Source organism: Pipistrellus kuhlii, unplaced genomic scaffold (genome assembly GCF_014108245.1).
Source record: "Pipistrellus kuhlii isolate mPipKuh1 unplaced genomic scaffold, mPipKuh1.p scaffold_m20_p_77, whole genome shotgun sequence".
In the NCBI taxonomy this organism is placed as follows: domain Eukaryota; kingdom Metazoa; phylum Chordata; class Mammalia; order Chiroptera; family Vespertilionidae; genus Pipistrellus; species Pipistrellus kuhlii.
In genome coordinates this window covers 112,567-132,161 of record NW_023425581.1, presented here as the reverse complement: position 1 = coordinate 132,161, position 19,595 = coordinate 112,567, and the positions used below count along the sequence as shown (strand labels likewise).

At 51.4% G+C, this 19,595-nt stretch overlaps 1 protein-coding gene across 2 annotated transcripts; it reads left to right on the top strand.

The window, feature by feature from the left end:
* The first annotated feature begins 3,888 nt into the window (after positions 1-3,888).
* On the top strand, positions 3,889-16,271 carry MPZL2 (myelin protein zero like 2). 2 transcript variants are annotated; one of them, XM_036423116.2, is made up of 6 exons: positions 3,898-4,181; positions 5,230-5,396; positions 5,885-6,095; positions 10,150-10,297; positions 13,237-13,318; positions 15,418-16,271. In XM_036423116.2, exons 1-5 carry the CDS (start codon positions 4,124-4,126, stop codon positions 13,298-13,300), a joined length of 648 nt encoding a protein of 215 aa, XP_036279009.1. In that variant the 5' UTR covers positions 3,898-4,123; the 3' UTR covers positions 13,301-13,318; positions 15,418-16,271. The 2 variants fall into 2 exon arrangements, with proteins under 2 accessions (XP_045432174.1, XP_036279009.1); XM_045576218.1 differs by lacking the exon at positions 10,150-10,297 and having other exon boundaries at positions 3,889-4,181.
* The last annotated feature ends 3,324 nt before the right edge of the window (positions 16,272-19,595 follow it).

The window sequence follows — 19,595 nt, the reverse complement described above, 5'->3', positions numbered from 1 at the left end:
TCAATGAGAGAGAAACATCAACCAGCTGCCTCTTGCACACCCCCTACTGGGGATGTGCCCACAGCCAATGTACATGCCTTGACCAGAATCAAACCTGGGACCTTTCAGTCCGCAGACCGACGCTCTACCACTGAGCCAAACTGATTTCGGCACCAATTCCATCTTGTGGTGAGGAAACCCCTTGTGCGGGACGTTGAGACGGCCATTTTACAAATGATGACCTGGGCCCTCTGTCCTCTGTGTCTTCTGGGCCCTGCGAGCCCTCCTGGCCAAGGCCGACCTCTGCCAGGAATGTGTGGGGATGTGTGTGGGCGGCTGGGACAGAGGGAGGAGCTTCACTCCCCTTTTAGTCTCTAGAATTCCTCTTCCTTTTCTTTCATTTGCCTACACACCAGCTCTAATCTAGGCCTTATCTGGATGCCTCCAGTTGTTGTTTTAATAATTTTTACAAACATTTGGTTTATTTCAGTAGAGCTAATACAGACAATGTCCACTGAAAGCCCACATCCCCAGAGTAGAAACGAGGTGAGAAGAGCAGTGTCCTGCTACACACACGGCTGCACAAACAGCTGCTCTGCCAACGGGTCAGAGCTGCTCGGGGACCTGCTGGCAGAGCTCTCCTCCCGCTGGCAATGCTTCTCTCCAGCGAGTGGCTTTGGAGGTGGTCTTCATCTCACCGTCTGTCATCGGACTCCAACCTGAGGCCCCTCTTCTCTCAGTCCAGACATTCAGGTTTTAATTTTTTTTTAAAACATATTTTATTGATTTTTTACAGAGAGGAAGGGAGAGAGATAGAGAGCCAGAAACGTCAATGAGAGATTAACATTGGCCAGCTGCCTCTTGCACACCCCCTACCAAGGTACATGCCCTTGACTGGAATCAAACCCGGGACCTTTCAGTCTGCAGACCGACGCTCTACCACTGAGCCAAACCGGCTTCGGCTTTATTATGTTTTTTAAATCTTCACCCAAAGGTATCTTCCCAATGATTTTCAGAAAGAGGGAAAGGCAGAGAGAAACATCGATGTGAGAGAGACACATCGATTGTTGCCTCCTGCATGTGTCCTGACCAGGTCAGGGAGGACCCTGCCACTGAGGCACATGCCCTTGAACAGAATCAACCCAGGACCCTTCGGTCTGCAGGCTGGTGCTCTATCCTCTGAGCCACACCGACCAGGGTTAGACCTTCAAATTTTAAAGGAAGCTTAAGTCAAGGAAAGATAATTTTCCCAGAGTTCAGGTCTCTGGGAACTTCCCCCATGGGAAGTCCCCATCCTGAAGTGAAGTCACTGGCTGGAAACCAGGGCTGTAAGATGTCATTGTGAACACTGCGTCCATTCACCTTACTCATCACTTAGGTGAGGATTAACAAAACCAAACCAAAGGAGAGGCGCTGTGGGGGGCGGAGGTGTGACCTCCCGCACCATGAGAACAAACGAGGTGCAGATGGGCGCTGGCAGGCCCATGAGCAGGTGTTTTAAGGGGTTCAATTCCATTGTGAACACCGCGCTACAAAAGGACGATTTTTAACAACAAAAAGGGGGAAATAAAATAAAACAAATACCCGAATCATCGAATGAGCCCCCCATGGACTTCAACCCCATCATCCCGCCACTGCTCATCCTCCTGGGGTCTGATCACCAGCGTCCCCGACCGCAGGGGGACCGGAGCGCAGCCCCTGGCCTCCCACGGCGGGCGGTGCGGGCCCTGAGCCTCCTGGGGTGCGGGGGCTTTTCCACTCTGAAGTGACCCTCACTGCTCTCCCGCCCAAGGACTCCGAGTTACTGTCTTCTCCTCCCTGCTCACCCAAGTCCTCAGGTGCCGGTCTTGGCCCCCCCCCATCAGACATGGGGGACCATACTTTTTGCTCCATTGGGTCTCCCACAGCAGCGGCCTCCCCGCCCGTGGGCAGAACCCAGCCGATGCCTCCAGCTTTGACCCAAGTCCTGCTGACTGGCATTCTGGGACTCTTAGGGGCAACCCTCCTTCTTACGTTGTGTTTTCTCTACTTAGTCCCGCCCTGGCCTCCTCCCTCCCCACCCAGGGAGGGAAACTGGGTGACTCCTGCTAACTGGAAGGAACTGGGCGTCGCCGGGCACGAGGCCAGGTGCTTGAACTCTGCTGGCCCCCCTGCGGGGCTGGCCTGGCCCCGGGCGGCGGGCTACCTGGGGGTTGCTCTCTGCTCCCGACAACAGGCAGTTTGTTCGGCTTCTGGCCCCGTTCCTCTCCGGCTGCTTCTCTGCCTCCCGCCGCGCTGGTAACCCGACCTGCGCACACTGGGCTCCGACCTCAGTCCTCTCCTTCCCGAGCTGCCCCTGAGGGGACCCTCCCTTAACCCCTGCTTTCCGGTCCCGGTCCCGGTCCCGGAGCTGAACTCCCGGACCTCTCCCCAGGACGGCTCTTCGTCCGCTCCCTGTTGCAAAGGGCCCGCACCCTTCACCCCATGTGAGGTGATCGCAGGCCGGGCAGCTGGCAGAGGAGCCGCACACCCACTGTTTTCAGAAAAACCCTCCCCGCCCCTGGCTGCGGCCTGCATCCGGGCGGCCTGGGGCGCAGCCTCCACTTTTGTTTCTCACCTTTCTCCCCTCCCTTCGCCCGCTACTTCTCTCCTCCTTCGCTTCTCTTGTTCTGCACTTTTGCACTCTTCCTCTCAGTGGCTTTCTCTCTCCTTCCCCAGGTTTTAGCCTATACAGGCGGCTGCCCCGCCTCCGCTTCTGCCTCTGCCTCTGCCTCCCGTCCCAGGATTTACCTCTGCCTCCTGTCCCAGGATTTAACTGCCTCCTGTCCCAGGATTTAACTGCCTCCTGTCCCAGGATTTGCAAGGGCCATTGGTCTGCGTGGGAGAGACCCCGGGCTAGCCGAGCCCACGCCTTCGCTGCAGGGAACCTGTGCTCTGCCTCCCTCTCGCTGCCTCCGGGGCTGCTCACCACCCCACCGGCCTGTTTCTGGAGAGGGCGGCCTGGGCCCAGCGGAACCTCTGCCGGAGGGGTCTCCCCGCAGCTGCCCCAGAAGCGGCCGGAATGTGCGGCCTTTTCCGTAGAGGCCTCTGTGGGTGGCTCCAGAGTGTGATTTTGTAGAAAGAGCAGTAGGTTTAGGACTCCCAACTTTGGGCAAAACATTCCCCTCCTCTGGGCTCTTCGCCGGTGAAGGGAACACTCTCCCGGTGAACGGGCGCACGGGGGAGGGTGGCGGAGATGGGATAGGTCAGCGTTTTTCAACTGCTGTTCCGCGGCACACTAGTGTGCCTCGAGATGTTGCCTGGTGTGCCGTAGGTGCAGACAAGACAAGAATTTTATAATTTTTCACTATTTTGTTTACTTAATATTTCATAATAAAGTAATTATAAAATACTTTCTTTGTGTTTATTTGATTCCTATTCAAGAGAATTACTTTATATATAGTCAATATAGGCACAGAGTTAAATTTTTTAACATTTTCTAATGGTGGTGTGCCTCGTGATTTTTTTCATGAAACAAGTGTGCCTTTGCCCAAAAAAGGTTGAAAAACACTGGGAGAGGTAACAGGCGGAAAGCGCCCTGCGGGCTGCGGGCGGAGCAGGGCACGGGGTGGTCTTGAAGCGCCGCGGCGGAGGCGCAGTGCGCAGGGGCTGCGGGCCGGCTCTGGCAGGCGGCCTCAGGGAAGCTGGCCCGCCGGGTTCAGGGCTCTGGGCAGCTTCGCCTCGGGCTGCGGCGCAGGAGGACTTTGCCCACAGGGCGCCGAGCGGAGGCGCGGAGCGGGGAGGTGCTTCGGAAGGCCAATCCCGGCCCGTCAGTTTCGACACTCGCCTCCCGGGCCGCCGAGCTGCCGGTGAACGGTGTGCAGGGGCCACGCCGAGGCAGCTGGGACGGCGCTTCCGAGGGCGCCGGGAGGCCGCAGGAGGGGCTGCGGCCGGCTCTGTGCAGACTCGCTCCGGAGAGGCGGAGGGAGGGGAGGCGCCGAGCGGAGCCCCGCCTTTCATTCCAGCGGAGAGCACCGCGGGGCGGGATGAGTCACAGGCGCGGGTGCTCGGGTTCCCACAGGTGAGGCCGCCGCGCTCCGGGCACGCAGGCCGCGCCGCTGGCCCTGCAGGGGGCTGCCGCCCTCCGTCCGCCCGTCTGGCCGGCGGGCCGGGGCCGGGCGTCCTCATGTCCGGCCGGAGCCTCCCGCGCGCCGCGCTGCTCCTCCTGGGCTTGCAGCTCACAGGTGAGGCCGTGGTGTGTGAGTGTGTGTGTGTGTGTGTGTGTGTGAGTGTGTGTGACAGTGTGTGTGTGTGTGAGTGTGTGTGTGAATGTGTGTGTGAGTGTGTGTGTGTGTGAGTGTGTGTGAGTGTGTGTGTGTGTGAGTGTGTGTGTGAGAGTGTGTGTGTGTGTGAGTGTGTGTGAGTGTGTGTGAGTGTGTGTGTGAGTGTGTGTGAGTGTGTGAGTGTGTGTGAGTGTGTGTGTGTGTGTGTGTGTGAGTGTGTGTGAGTGTGTGTGTGAGTGTGTGTGTGTGGGGGGGGGGGGCGCTCAGCACCCCTCACCGTCCACCCCTGGAGGAGCGAATCGTCTCGGAAGGAGCAGAGATTTCCCTGGAGCTGGAGCCGCGGGGCAGCCGTTTGGGGGGGACTGGACTGAAACCCAAGCTGGTGGGCACTGGGAGGAACTGCTTTTGGACAAACAGGTTTCCGTGTGTTTCGGCTGCCAGCAGCTCGGGCACAGAGAGGGTTTTCAAATCTCGGGTTACCAGCCCTTTTCCTGGCAGGCGGGCGGCGGCTCTGGCGGGGCCTGGCAGCGCCCTGCCCCGGGGAGGCCACCGCGCCCTGAGGGCACGGTGCGGGGCAGGCCGTGGGGGAGGCGGCGGGGTCCGGGGGAGCATGAACCGCTGGCCTGGAACCTGCTTTCTGCAGAAGACACAGCAAGGGCCCCTCAGACAACCCCTGGCTCAGGGACCGCACACACAGCTCACATGCTGTGCTCGAACCCTCGCCAGTGCCAGTGCATGCTAAGATCTGTTCAGACGTCTAGGTTTCTGCTTTCCTTCCGAGTTGCTGTGATTGTAGTTTCTCCAGCAGCTTGAAGTGGGTGTTGTGCGGGGTGGGGGTGGGGGGAGTGAGGGCGCAGGAGGCTCAGCGGGGTGTCTGTTGCTGGCACAGCGAGGGGAGGGCAGGCTGGGGCGCAGAGTCCGGGGGGCCGGGGCCTCTGAGCTCTGCCCTCCGGTGGCTGTGGTGGGGGCAGCGCTCTGCTCGCCGTTAACCCTCCCCCGCCCCCCCCAGCCCTGGGGCCTGCGGCTGCCGTGGAGATCTACACGTCCCGGGTGCTGGAGGCGGTGAACGGCACGGACGTGCGGCTCAAGTGCAAGTTCTCCAGCTTCGCCCCCGTGGGCGACGCTCTGACCGTGACCTGGAACTTCCGCCCGCAGGATGGGGGCTCCGAGCAGTTCGTAAGCACACGAGCGTCGTTTTCTCAGGGGCCCTGCGCCAGGAACACACACCGATCTGTTCTCCCGCCCTTCCCGTGTCTGTGTACTCTTTTATTGAACTCAGAGAGGAAGGGAGAGGGAGGGAGAGAGAGAAACATCAATGATGAGAGAGAATCATGGATTGGCTGTCTCCTGCCTGCCCCACACTGGGGATGGAGCCCGCAGCCCAGGCCTGTGCCTGACGGGGAATCAAACCGGGACCCTTCGGTCTGCAGGCCAATGCTCTACCCATTGAGCCAAACCAGCTAGGGCTGGCTATGTATTTATTTGATTTTAGCATGAGCACAGGCTAGGGGTGGGAAGCGGTTCTGGGATGGAGGCCGCTGGCAGGGGGAGCCGGGAGCTCCTGCCGAGTGCTGCCGTGGGGGGCCCCCCCCAGGCTGGCGGGGTCTCTCTGCTGCCCGCGGCCCCCGGCCCCGAGGAAGACCTTTGCCACTTCTCCTTCCCAGGTGTTCTACTACCACATGGACCCCTTCCAGCCCACGAGCGGGCGGTTCAAGGACCGGGTGGTCTGGGACGGGAACACGGATCGGTACGATGCCTCCATCCAGCTCCAGAGGCTGCGGTTCGACGACAACGGCACGTACACCTGCCAGGTGAAGAACCCGCCCGACGTGGACGGGCTGGTCGGGGAGATCCGGCTCAGCGTGGTGCACACCGGTGGGTGCCGGGACGGCGGGGGAGCCTGGGCGCTTGTCGGGAAGAGAGGGCAGTGCTCGCCGGGCGGCTCCGTGGATGGAGCGCCGGCCTGCGGACCGAAGGGCCCCAGGTTGGGTTCCGGTCAAGGGCGCATGCCAGGGCTGCGGGCTCAATCCTCAGTGTGGGGCATGTCGGAGGCAGCTGATCAATGGTTTTCTCTCATCATTGACGTTTCTATCTCTTCCTCTTCCTTCCTCTCTGAAATCAATAAAAACAAAGAAAACAAAAATAGTAAAAACAAGAAGAGAAAAGAGAGGGCCATCTTCTGTGATGAGCCCTGTAAATCCAGGCGCTACTGAGCGGGCGGGGAAGCAGAGAATCGGGTGTGAAAGACAAAGCTCTCCAGTGAGAGACACAGAAAGAGAAGCAAGGGCATCCCAGGAATGTGCTAGGAACTGGAGGAGCCTGGGAGGGGGCGGCTCTGGGGAAGGTCTGGTCTGCTCCTCCAGCCCTCCTCCCGAGGGCCCCTGCCGGCCTCCGCTGGGCCTGCGCTGGCTCCTGGTCTCACAGCCCCTGGTCCAGGCGCCAATCAGGGCTCTCCTTACGGAGCGGCGTCAGGGGCTGTGTGTACCTTCCTTAATCCTCACATATCACATCAGTTCATGTGTTCTTAGGACCCCCCCCCCCCCCCATTTTCCTAACGGGGACACTGAGCTCACAGAGGTGAAGGCACCTGTCTGCAGTCACGTAGCTGAGGGCGGGGCATCTTTGGCTCCAGAATGATGTTCCCAGCAAGGGCCGGCTGCAAACTCTGTGTCCCAGGAAGCCAGCCGCCCGCACCCGGAGGAGGGAGGTGCGGGCGACGGCAAAGACTGAGGCACTGCAGCTGTAGACACATCTTTCCCTCCGGGAACGTGAGAGCAACATAGCGAGGATGGTGGTGAGGGTAAATGAGATGACAAATGTAAAAATCCCCAAACTCTGATTGTGCTGGAAATTATAGCAGTTACCGTATACTGGGTGTTTATTACATGGAGGCACAGCCTGGACCATTTGAATGAACAGTTTTATTGTTATTGTTATTTTTATTTTTATTTTATTGATTTTTTACAGAGAGGAAGAGAGAGGGATAGAGAGCTAGAAACGTCGATGAGAGAGAAACATCTACCAGCTGCCTCTTGCACACCCCCTACCGGGGATGTGCCTGCAACCAATGTACATGCCCTTGACCGGAATTGAACCCAGGACCTTTCAGTCCGTAGAACGACGCTCTACCACTGAGCCAAACCGGTTTTGGCCAATTTTATTTTTAGTAAGAACTCAGGAAGTGGATATTGTTATCTCTGTTTTGTACATCACGGAAACAGACGCTCCAGGAAGTTAATTATCCCAATCGCTCAGCTAGTGAATGGGGAGCTGGTATTTTAACGGCGCTTGCTCTGCTGTGCGCTCTGAACTAACACACAGTCCACCGCCCTGTGCAGCGGTGTCTCCTCCTCCCTCCCCCACCGCCCTCCAGGCCCTGCCAGGAGAGAGCTGGGGGCTGGAGAGAAGTAACACCCTATCCTTGGGCCTCAGTTTCTCCATCTGAAAACCGAACAGATTAGGCAAGACACGTGGTTCTTGAACATACGGGTCACTGCTCTGAGAGCTAACGAAAGCCGCGGCCCTGCGTCCACAGAGAATACACACACAGTGTGCCGTGGCCTCCAGACCGGGAACCCCCGAGCCAGCCCTCTCTACTGTCCTTTCTGTGCTGAGGGTTTATTGATTTTAAAGCAGAAACCAAGCCCTAGACGATTTGGCTCAGTGTATACAGCGTCCCAGGTTCGATTCTGGCCAAGGGCATGTATCTCGGCTGGTGTGTTTCCCTCACATTGGTTTTTCTTTCTGTCTTTCCCTCTCTCTAAAAACCAATGGGGAAATATCCTCAGGCGAGGATTGAAAAGAACGACAGAGACCCAGGCGTCACAGACGCAGGCCCGGTTTAGGCTCCTGGCCTGGGGGCTCCCTCTTGCATCGTTAACCGTGTGCCACATGACGATGCTTCGGTCACACAATGACAACGGAGCCGAAAAATCCCATCCTCCTGTGGTGCTGGAGCCACGTCACCTCACAGCCCAGAGGTTGCAAAGAGCAAGGATGTGGTGCGATGGGAACGATGTTAGCTCAGGGTGAGGCCAACCCAAGGAGTCCGAACGGACGGACGGGGAGTGGCTGGATTGGCAGGGTGGGCACGGCGGGCATGCTGCAGAGGAGGCAGAGGACAGAAACTGCAGGGCACGAAAAAGACCCTCAGGAAGAGCCACAGGGAAGCTGTAGCAGGGCTTTGCAGACCCAATAAACTCTTTAAAAAGGCGGAAGACCCGGGCCTGGCGGCTGTGACCTGGTGCTTGGGTGTGGCCCATTGGTCAAAGGGTCACCAGTGTGATTCCCAAATGCCCAGGCTGCAGGCTGCCCCCTGGTGGTGGACGGCAGGGGCAGCAGCTTGATGCTGTACTCGCCAATTAATATTTTCCCCTCCCCCCTCTCTAAAAATCAATAAACTATGCTTTTAAAACATTTTTTTTAAATTTTTACTGATTTCAGAGAGGAAGGGAGAGGGGGAGAGAGAGAGATAGAGACATCAATGATGAGAGTGAATCATCAATGAGCTGCCTTCTACACACTTGATCTCCTATTGGGGATCAGAGCCTGAAACCTAGACAGAATCGAGCTTCCTGGCTCATAGGCTGATGTTCAACCAAGGAGCCCCGCTGGCCAGGCTTCTATACCATACTATGGCCCGGTGCATGAAATCTGTGCATGGGGGCGGGTGTCCCTCAGCCCAGCCTGCACTCTCTCCAATCTGGGACCCCTTGGGGGATGTCTGACTACTGGTTTAGGCTCAATCCCTCAGAAATAGGGCCTAAACAGGCAGTTGGATGTCCCTTTCACAGTCTGGTACCACTGGCTCCTAACCACTCACCTGCCTGCCTGCCTGATTGCCCCTAACCACTCTGCCTGATGGTCTGCTTGCCCCAACATTCACACCCACCTCCCTCCCCAGCCTGCTCTCCTCTGCCTCAGCCCCACCACCATGGTTTTGTCTGGAAGGACATCCAGAGATCTGGTCTAATTAGCATATTACCCTTTTATCAGTATAGATTTTTATCATACCTTTTCTATGTGTAGATATGTTTATTTGCACAAATACCCCTGTGTTACAACTGCCTGTGGAGTTCAGACAGTAACGTGCCGGCCAGGGCCGTAGCCTGGGAGCAGTGGGCTGCACCAGACAGCTGAGGTGTGCAGCAGGCTCTCCGGGATGTCCTCAGCATCGCCTCGAGGCCGTTCCCAGAAGGCGCCCCTGTTGTTAACGAGGCACGACTGTAGTCACTGACTTACTCACTGTCTTCCCAGGGGCGTGAGCTCCTTGAAGGTGATGTCTGATTTTGGCTTGGTGTTTCCATCAGTGCCTGGAACATCTGAATAAATGACTGACTGAACGGCAGAGGGACTGAGGGAGAAGGTTTGGGCCCTGCATGTGACTAGGTCAGCAATAATCTTACTCAACCGGCCCAGTGGTGCTCCCAAGGCTGGTCGGTCACCCGCAGGACCTGCTGGAACAAAGCCGGGCCCCACCTGCAATTCAGTAGGTCTGGGGCGGGGCCTGGTCCTTTGCGTTTCAAAGTCCTGCTGCTGCTCCTCTAGGGACGTGTCTGAGAACCACCAACGTATGCGTGGCTTTCCTGTGCTATGGAGTTCACAAGGTAACATGGCGGGTGAACGAGTCCATCTGATGATAAAAGCACCTCCCGCCTGCCTCAGTGGGTGAGCATTGACCTCTGAACCAGGAGGTCAAGGTCACATGCCCAGGTTGTGGCCTTGATCCCCAGTAGGGGTCATGCTGGAGGCAGCCAGTCAATGAGTCTCTCATTATTGATGTTCTATCTCTCGCTCCCTCTTCCTTTCTCTCTGAAATCAGGAGATTGCAATAAAAAATATTTTAAAAGTGCATCCCTATGGGATCCATAGCTGACATCACAACCCTCCTCCGTTAGAGAACCTCACTGGACCGCTTTTCTCTCCCCAGTGCGCTTCTCCGAGATCTACTTCCTGGCGCTGGCCATCGGCTCCGCCTGCGCCCTCATGATCATCATAGTGATCGGCGTGGTCCTGTTCCAGCACTTCCGGAAGCGGCGGTGGGCTGAGAGGGCGCACAAAGTGGTGGAGATCACACCGTAAGGCTGCCCGGGGCCTCTCCTCGCTCTCGTCCAGGGCGGCGCCTGGAGCTCCCAGGGCGGCTGCTCACTGCGGAGCCGTGCTCTGCCGTCTGGGTGAATCTTAGAGGAAGGGTCAGAGCCACAGGATGAGCACATGGGTGGGGACTGGTGACTTTACAAAAGGACTCTTAGTTTTACAGACTTTCTTTATGATGGAGGATTTGATATTGAAATCTGTTTCATCAGATGGGTATGAAGTTTATCCGGGAGATCACTTAGTAAGTTATGTAATGTCTTATCACCGGGGTGTGCACCTGAAACTAATATAATAATGCATAAGAAACTAAAATCTGTTAGATAAAGCTTTTTGAGGTCACTCCTGCCATGGCCAGCATGCTCGGTGGTTATAGTATACCCTGTGCACCTCAGGGTCCAGGGTTCAGTTCCCGGTCAAGAGCATGTATCTGGGCTGCAGGTTCAATCCCTGGCCCTGGTAGGGGCACTTGCAGGAGGTAAGTAATTGATGTGTCTCTCTTAGATCCATTTGTTGTTTTGTTCTCTCTCTCTTCCCCTCCCTCCTTCCCACTCTCTCTAAAAAGTCAATGAAAAAAAAAATCCTCGGGTGAGGATTAATCAAAACAGAAAAAAGAGAGAAAGAAAAAAGAATACTCCTTACCTTTAATGTAAAGCATACATTTCTAAGAATCCCTGGGCAGTTAGCAGGTGACTATGAGTCAGTACCTAGGGAAGTCAGCCATGCTGCTGTTAGGTGCTCAATAAATATTTTTTACTGAGATAAAATTTGCATACTATTAAGATTCACCCTTTTAGTAGTCCACAGTCACTACTAATGCCAGGACATATTCATCCCTAAGGGAACTCCATACCCTCTTGCTGTCACTCCCTACGCCCCACTCTCACCGGCCCCTGCCTACTCTGCCGTCTGCTCTGTGGGTTGGCCTGTTCTGGACATTTCCCCTAAATAGAATCATACAACATGTGGCCTTTGTGTCTGGATTATTTGACTCATTATAGTGTTTTCAAAGCTCATTCATGTTATAACATGTAGTAGCACTTCATTCCACTGTATGTGTATATCACATTGTTTATTCATTTAATCAATGGACATTTAAGTTTTCTCTACTTTTTGGCTACTATGGCTAATGCTGCTATAAGCATGTGCCTATAAATTTGTGTGTAGTCATATGTTGTTTTTTTTATAATTTAAATTCTTTATTGTTGAAAGTACTACATATGTCTCCCGTTTCCCCAAGTGACCTCTCCCGGCCACTCCCGCCCAGACACATGTTCTCACTCTTCTGGGTCTGTACCTGGGAGTGAAACTGCTCTCATACCCGGTAACTTTATGTTTACCTTTCCCAAGTATTCCCAGACCATTTTCCAAAACAGCTGCACCAGCTTCCATCCCACCAGCGATGTGTGAGGATCCCAGTTTGTTCGCGTCATTGACAACACTTATTATTGTCTGTCCTTTTGATTATAGCCACAGTGGTTGTCACGTGGCTTCTCGTTGAGGTGATTTAAAAAATTTTTACTTATTGATTTGAGTGAGAGAGGAAGAAGAAGAGAGAGATTTGTTGTTCACTTATTTTTGCATTCATTGGTTGCTTCTTGTATGTGTCCTGACTGGGGATCGAACTGCTAACCTTGGTGTTTGGGGAGATGCTCTAACTAACTGAGCTACCTGGTCAGGGCTCATTGAGGTTTTGATTTGCATTTTCCCAAGGACTAGTGATACTGAACATCTTTCCATGAATTTATTGACCATTTGTATATCTTTTTGGAGATATATCTATTCAATGTTTTGCCTATTTAAAAATTGGGTTGTCTTTTTTATATTGAGCTGTAAAAGCTCCTTATATATTTTGGAATGTCTAAAAGTGCTTCATTAGATGGATGATTTGCAATGATTTTCTCTCATTCTGTGGGTCGTCTTTTCACTTTCTTCATGGTGCCTTTTGAAGCACAAAAGTTTAAAATTTTGATGAAGTTCAATTTTTCTTTCTGTTGTTGCTTATGTTATTGGTGTTGTATCTAAGATACCATTGCTTACCCCAACATGATGCAGATTTGTGCTTATACTTTCTTCTAAGACTTTTACAGTTTTAGTTCTTACGTTTAGGCCTTTGATTGATTTTGAGTTAATTTTTGTAGATGAAGTTGGAGTCCAAATTCATGCTTTGCGCAGGGTGCAGGTTTTTGGTACTCCCAGCACCATTTGCTTCTTTTCCTCAAGAAATATTTACTGAACTAAATAGAATCGATTTTAAGGAGCCTAAGGAACTCACCTCTGAGGCTCTGGTTTAAACAGAATATAATGAATAAAGATGACTTCTAGGTCAGCACAAAACCTTTTCTGTCTTTTTAAAATGTTCAGGTACAATTTACTCTCAATATTATTTAGTATTGGTTTCAGGTGCACAGTGTAGTGGCTGGGCAATCATATACTTTTCGCAGTGTTCCCTCGATATGCAGGGCTCACCTGGCCCCAGCTGTAGTTACTGACTGCATTCTCTCTGCTCCACTTCACACCCCCTGGATTATTTTGTAACTACCATTTTTACTTAATTCCTTCCCCTCCTTCCTTCCCCTCAGACTATTTTCTATTTTGAACAAGAAGTAGAATTAGAGGTAAGATACTAATAGTAAACTAAAATGTCTGCTTTAAATCCCTGGAATCCCCTAATTATATGATTCCCTTCTAAAGATATTCTGGAAAGTGTCTGAGTTCAGACACCCAGGGTCCTGGGAAGGCACTGAGTGAGAGAGGTTAGACGGCCTGGTGCCCTGGCTCTCTGGAAGCTGGGCTCCATATCCAGGTGCCTTTAATTCTCCCCCAAATGTGGGGAAGAGTGCCTTGCCTGAACCTATGTAGGATCCGCCTCTCTTGCTCTGGTCTTGTTGGCTTGACATTGGTTTCCGCTTCTGTCTTCCAGAAAAGAAGAAGAAAGACTCAACCAAGAGAAGAAGGTCGCCGTTTACCTGGAAGACACAGACTAGCGTTCCTCGGCCTCAGCGGTGAGGTCACAGATGGGTTCCTTTCTTTCCGCATCTTGTCCGCTCATCTCCAATGTGGGCCTCCCAGATGATATGATTGTTAAGTGTTTCCTATGTGGAAGGAGAGGAGCTGGGTCAGGGAGGTAAAGTCTGTAATGGATGGCTTCTCCTTTGAGTGTGATTTGTGCAGTCTTAGGAAGCTAGGCTGTTAAAGCTGGGAGAATTCTGATTTGAGAATTCTTTATTTAAGAAGAATAAATTAACTTTCAACATGGAAATAAAATAGTTTTATTGATTAGGTTGGGAGAGAGAGAGAGGGAGGGAGATTGGTGTGTGTCCTACTTATTTATGCCTCAGTGGTTGACCCTTGAACATGTTCTGAGCGGGGATGAATCTGAAACCTTGGGGTCAGGATGACACTCTAACAACTGAGCTACCAGCCAGGGCCTACTGAATATTGCTTTAAAAGAGATAGGCCCTTCATTTCAAAAGAACTAGTCACTCCTCTCATGTCGTTATTGGGACCATTGGTCCAGTTTTAATAGTGTGTGATTTTGTTTTTCTAGTTTTCCGGTTTATCAGGCTTAAAACATAGGATGATTTTTTTATATGATCAGAATTTCTTCTATTCTCTGAAGTAGGTCCACTATTATTATTTGTAAAAAGAGTCACATTTTTATAGCCTAAGACTCCAGTGAAAGTACCGTCAGGATCTATAAAGCAGACTACGGAGAGAAAGGATTCTATCGTAAACCCAGAAAGACAAATTTGGTGTCAGAGAGATTTTTCAAAAGGCTATTTTCTTTTCAAAATCAAGCAGATTTTCCAACATGTGCGGGTCCTGGAAAAAAGATGGGGCTCTTTTACATACAAAAAATGTAAGGAGCTGACACAGTCAAGTGCGATGTGTGGACCCCGACTGGATGGCGCTAGTTTGAACAGACTAGTTGTAAAAAGATTTGGGGGACAACTGGGAGTCTTGAATATGAAACTTTGAATATGGATATTAGGAAATCATTAATTTTATTAGGTATAACAAGGGTGTTGTGGTTAAATAGGAAAATGTTCCTATTCTAAAAATCGGAATATTTGCCAGGGAAGCAATGTCAGCCGAAAAGAAAATCTAAGTAAGGCAAATGCTTTAAGATTAGGCGATGGGTGAATGCCTAGCTTATCTACTTTTCTGTTTGTCTGATTTTGCTTACAATTAAAGGCAGAGAGGGAGGGAGGAGAGAGGAGAAATGTGTGTGAGAGTGAGTATAGATCAACCAGTATCCAAAGGGGCAGCGGCCATGAATTAAGGACACTGACTCTGAGAAAAAGGATTAGGAAATGACTTTTAAAGCTAAATCAGGGGAGGATAAATACATTTAAGAACATTTTCATTCACAATGGGGAACAGGTCTATCAATATGTACTGACAGCAAACCCTCCGTGTGTCAGACTAATTCTGGCGAGGGGGTGTCCGCCAAAGCTCAGTCTCTTTCCTAAGAACGCAGGTTTTCCGAATGCATGTGCTAAGAAATGGACACATCGGACAGTTTCCTGCTTTCACCTGTGTAGGCCCATCTGTGTAACTGGGATTATGCAGAAGTTTAACTTCTTGGGCTTCTTTTGGTAGTGCTGGAACTTTAGTGTGTGTGGAGTGGGCCTCTAGGAGAGGGCCTATCTCCTTTTCCTCTTTGCACACAATATGCCACAACTGCCTAACCCTCACCCTTCCAACCGCTCCGGAACGTTTAGTATGAATGCGTGTGTCCCCTGCGGGGGAAGGGCTGACCCTCCCGGGCTGACCAGCCCCGGCTCCTGGGTTCACAGACACTGTGGCTGCAGATATGAGACACTTATTTATGTCGGCGAAGTCACAGTGCTATTTCCAACATGTGGCCTACTCAGGACAATTTGTTAGAAGTAACGGAATTGACAACAACAACAACAACAACAACAAAATAACCGTTAACTCAATGATAAGCAAAGCCGGGCTAAGAGCGTGTTAGGAAGAACAGGTGCTCGTTTCCCACCCAGCAGCGGTTATGGAGGCTCAGAGCCGGGGCTCCCTGCAGGCGGAGCGGGTCCCCCGCCCCTCCCGGGGCACCGCCCACTGACGCTCTGTGTTTCAGGAGGCGGAGGAGCCCGGAGCTGCCGTGGATGGACGCGTCCGCCGACTCCTGTCCCGGTGACCTGTGTCCGCCAGCTCTGCACTGACCCCCCACAGCACCCCGAGCAAGCACCCCACCGAGGACTCCCCCTGTGGGGCCAGTGCTGCTCCGGTGAGAGCCCCTCATCCCAGGCAGCGTCTGCACCGGGGAGCACCGGGAGCGCCGGGAGCACCAGGGAGCAGGCCTTGCTGCAGCCCTGTGGATGCCGTGGCTTCTGTCCCTCCCACACCCGCTCTGAGAGCCCCGCTCCTGCTTCGGGAGGCTCTCCGCCCTCTCCTCCTCCCTCTACGGCGGGGAGGGGCCGCCCTGCTCTGGGACAGGAGAAGCCCGCGGTGGGTCTCATGCTCCCTGTAACCTGGGCCACGTCTCACTGTGTGGCCTTCCCTTCCATGTCCCGGATGGTGGTTTTCCCCTTATCTTTGTCAATTGATCCGTTTACCAGAGAGCAAGTCTGAATCACAGAGCCCCAAGGAAAGGTTTCCCGGGTGCTCACCGGTGGACAGATGCCACCCTGCGTGAACTGCTCCCACCTTTTCTGTTTGGTGGAAACAGTCAGCAGCTCGGGGCCTCCCTGGGCGGGAATGGCCGTCTCCTGCCCGCCCGCCTCTGCGACCTGCACCGCAGAGCTGTCTGTGCCCTTCACTGGTAGCCGGGATCACCAAACAGCTAAATAGAAGAATTCTTAAATGGTATTTTATGACTTTAAAAATTTAGGGCTGGTGAAAAAACAACAACCCTAACTGATGGTGATTTTGTTCAGTGGTGCACAAAGCTCTGAGAACTGGAAGAGATTCCCTACTTCTTTCTTTCTTCTTCTTTTAAACTTCACTTGTTTTGGGGGAGAATTTGGTGCAGGGCAAAGAAATGCCAAAACTGACAGAATGAAATCGACTTTACTTTTTTTTCTCTTATACTAGCAGATAAAATAAACGTTGTGAGCTACAAAAAGAGAGCTTTTTAAAAAGTGTCTAGTTTTCTGGTTTATTTCCAAACTTAAGCAATAGCAGCATTTATTCAAAAGACAGAAAACAGCTAAAATTTAGGCCTCCCCCAAATCTTAAGAACATGATATGTTAGTTTTCACTGACAGGGCTACAGATGTTATTTCTTTTAATAAACTGGAATTTTCAAACAGATGGTCTGTGTTTAAAGATACTGAAGGAAAGGTTAAATGCGTGGTGGGCAGGCAGGCTGAACAGCCCTCTCAGGCGGTGGATACAGGAAAATGGAATTTCTCTAAGGAAAGGGGCTGGAGGTGGGGATATCCCAAGGGAAGGGCTGCACAGCACTGAGCCTGAGGGCACAGGGCCCATGGCGGCAGCAAAAATGGACTCAGGACAGTGAAGCAAGGACAGCAGGGAAGAAGCAACGGGAGAGCCCAGGCTGAGCTGCTCTGGCTTGCCAGGAAGTCAGAGCAAAGGGGCCTGCAGACAGGACGAGCTGGCACTGCCCACTGCTCCCCTGGGGGCAAGTCTCATGAGGCGGGGACCCGTGCCTGTGAGGGAATGGCGGCTGTGTTCCTTAGAGGGAGAGTGCCCACAGGGCCCTTTGCTCCGAGCTGTTGCTCTCTCCTGCAGGTGGGGTCTGGGGGCAGTCTCAGGGGAGGGCCTTTAGAATATTCACCAGCTTTCCCGGTGAGCTCTCCTAGGGCCCTGGTCTCCGCTGATTGGTGGGCACCAGGGCCAGAGGCCATTGGTCAGTTTAGCTGGACCTAAGGCGGCCACGGTGTCACTTGTCTGGTTTCGCTGCTTTCCTGGGCCTCGATGCCATCTCTGCGGAGGAAAGGTCAGGGGGTCTACACCGCCTCAGCAGGCTCTGATGACCTGGGTCCGAACCGCAGGACCCGTGCTGTGCTAGGGAGGAGAGTGGCCCTGGGACGAGGTTGTTTTCCCAGCTCCGCCCCTGGCTGCGCATCTGGAGCTTTCTGTGCCTGGCCTTTGCCCTCGCTCTGCTCACGTCCAACACTGAACTTGGATATGTTTTCCCCCAAGAGTTCTTTAAAAACTGGTGTAATTTATAATACATACAAACCTTGATTCACAAATACATTCCATACCTGTCTTGTTTTGCTCATTACACAAAGTAAAGTTTCAAAACCCAGTTTTAAAACTAAAAATCAGATTTAGAGTCTATATTATTTTTTATTCACATTTTCTATTTTTCTCCATAATACACCCTTTTAAAATATAAACACTGGATGTTTCTTTTCACAGATGGCCTGGATGATGTCCCAGAATAATGAGAAAGTAGTTACAAACTCAGGGAATGTGTTTCCAGCAAAACTTGTAGCTGTGTCTTGGCCAAATACCCAGTTATTCATTGTCTTCTTCCTAAACAGAACTTAAACATTTACGTAAATAACCTTTAGCAATAAAAATTTATCAATTGTACAATTGGCTTTATATACACATCTAAATTTTAAATAGTAGGTCACAGAAAGCAGATGGATATGCATTTCATCTTCACTAACCATTTTCTTACTGGCAGCCTGGAAGTTAATAATGGATAGAATTAACATCTACTGGAGAAATAAACTGACATGGAATTTCACAGAATTTTCACATTGCCATGGACAACTCAGAATCCGGCACAATGAGATATCGGGTCTAGTAATAATTAATGTCGTTTTTAAACATTCGTTTAAAATCTTGCTTGGTGTTGACTTGTATTGACATAACCTTCAAACACGTGGTATCTACAGAACGTGTGAAGTGCAATTAACAAGTTTTGCTTGAAAAAGTTTGTGTTTGGTTTGGTTTTTGTTGCAAAACTAGGGCTAAGAAGATGGCGGATGAAGAGCATATTCGGCACTGCATGCTTTACGAGTTCCAATTAGGAAGAAAAGCAAGTGAGGCTGCAAAAAACATCTGTAGTGCTCTTGGTCAAGATGCAGTTAGCGCCAGAAAATGCCAGCGTTGGTTTGAGAAATTTCACGAGGGAAATTTTTCGTTAGATGACAAGAGTGGTCGAGGCCGTGTGTCCAATTTTGATCAAGAAGCTCTTCAAGCTCTTTTGGTGCAAATTACCCAACAAGAGCTTGCGACAACTTTAAATTGTTCACAAAAAACAATTTCCAATCAATTGCGTGCACTTGGCAAAGTCCAAAAGTTTGGAAAATGGGTTCCTCATGAGTTGACCGACAACAACCGTAATCAAAGAGTCACAATTTGCAGTTCGCTCCTCTCTCATCAAAACCGTTTGCCGTTTTTAGAGCAAATTGTTACCGGAGATGAAAAATGGGTGAAAAGGCGGCCTCAATGGTTGGACAAAAATGAGGCTCCGCATCCCACGCCAAAACCTGACTTGCATGCGAAAAAAGTGATGTGTGGAATTTTAAAGGAATTCTTCATTATGAACTTTTACCATCTAACCAAACCATTACAAGTGCAGTGTATAGTGCCCAATTGGAAAGGTTAGCCCAAGCTTTAAGAGAAAAAGAACCTGCGCTGATTAATCGGAAGGGCGTAATTCTTCACCACGATAACGCACGACCGCATACTGCAAGAATCACTGCTGAAAAACTGCGCCAGTTGGAATGGAAGTTCTCCCTCAACCTGCATATTCTCCTGATATTGCCCCTTCTGATTACCATTTGTTTCGTTCTTTGCAAAACTTTCTTCTTGGAAAAAAATTTAATAATGAAGAATGCCTCAAAAATGCATTGACTGAATTTTTTGCATCAAAATCACAAGAATTTTACAACAGAGGGATTAAAATGCTTCCTGAGCGTTGGGCACAAGTAGTAGAAAACAACGGCAACTATATTGTTGATTAAATTTTGTTGTATTGTTTAAATAAATTCGATTTAAAAAAGTATTAGAAAACGACATTAATTATTACTAGACCTAATACTTAGTTTGGGGATTCTTTTGTGAGAAACGCTCACCTGTCTGAATTCAAATAACAGACTTGGAGACAATATGGCAAAAAACGAGACTTTTAATGCCATCTTGCAAGATCGGGCACTGGTTGAGCAGGCATGCTGGGCGCGTGGGTTCCAGGCAGTGTACTCCCAGTCCGGGACAGCCCCTCCCTGGCTGCTCATGGCTGAGCACTATGGGGCTAACAGTTTCCCCAGCCTTGCCTATGGCTTACTGTCTCCTACAGGATTATTTTAAAAATGGACTGAGGCCTTTTCT

What these genes read in the sequence shown, in the direction of transcription:
- MPZL2 (XM_036423116.2), top strand. Translation starts at nt 4,124, where the DNA reads ATGTCCGGCCGGAGCCTCCCGCGCGCCGCGCTGCTCCTCCTGGGCTTG. An exon ending in CCTGGGCTTGCAGCTCACAG is followed by an intron (nt 4,182 to 5,229) that starts GTGAGGCCGTGG and finishes CGCCCCCCCCAG; the next exon opens with CCCTGGGGCCTGCGGCTGCC. An exon ending in GCTCAGCGTGGTGCACACCG is followed by an intron (nt 6,096 to 10,149) that starts GTGGGTGCCGGG and finishes TTCTCTCCCCAG; the next exon opens with TGCGCTTCTCCGAGATCTAC.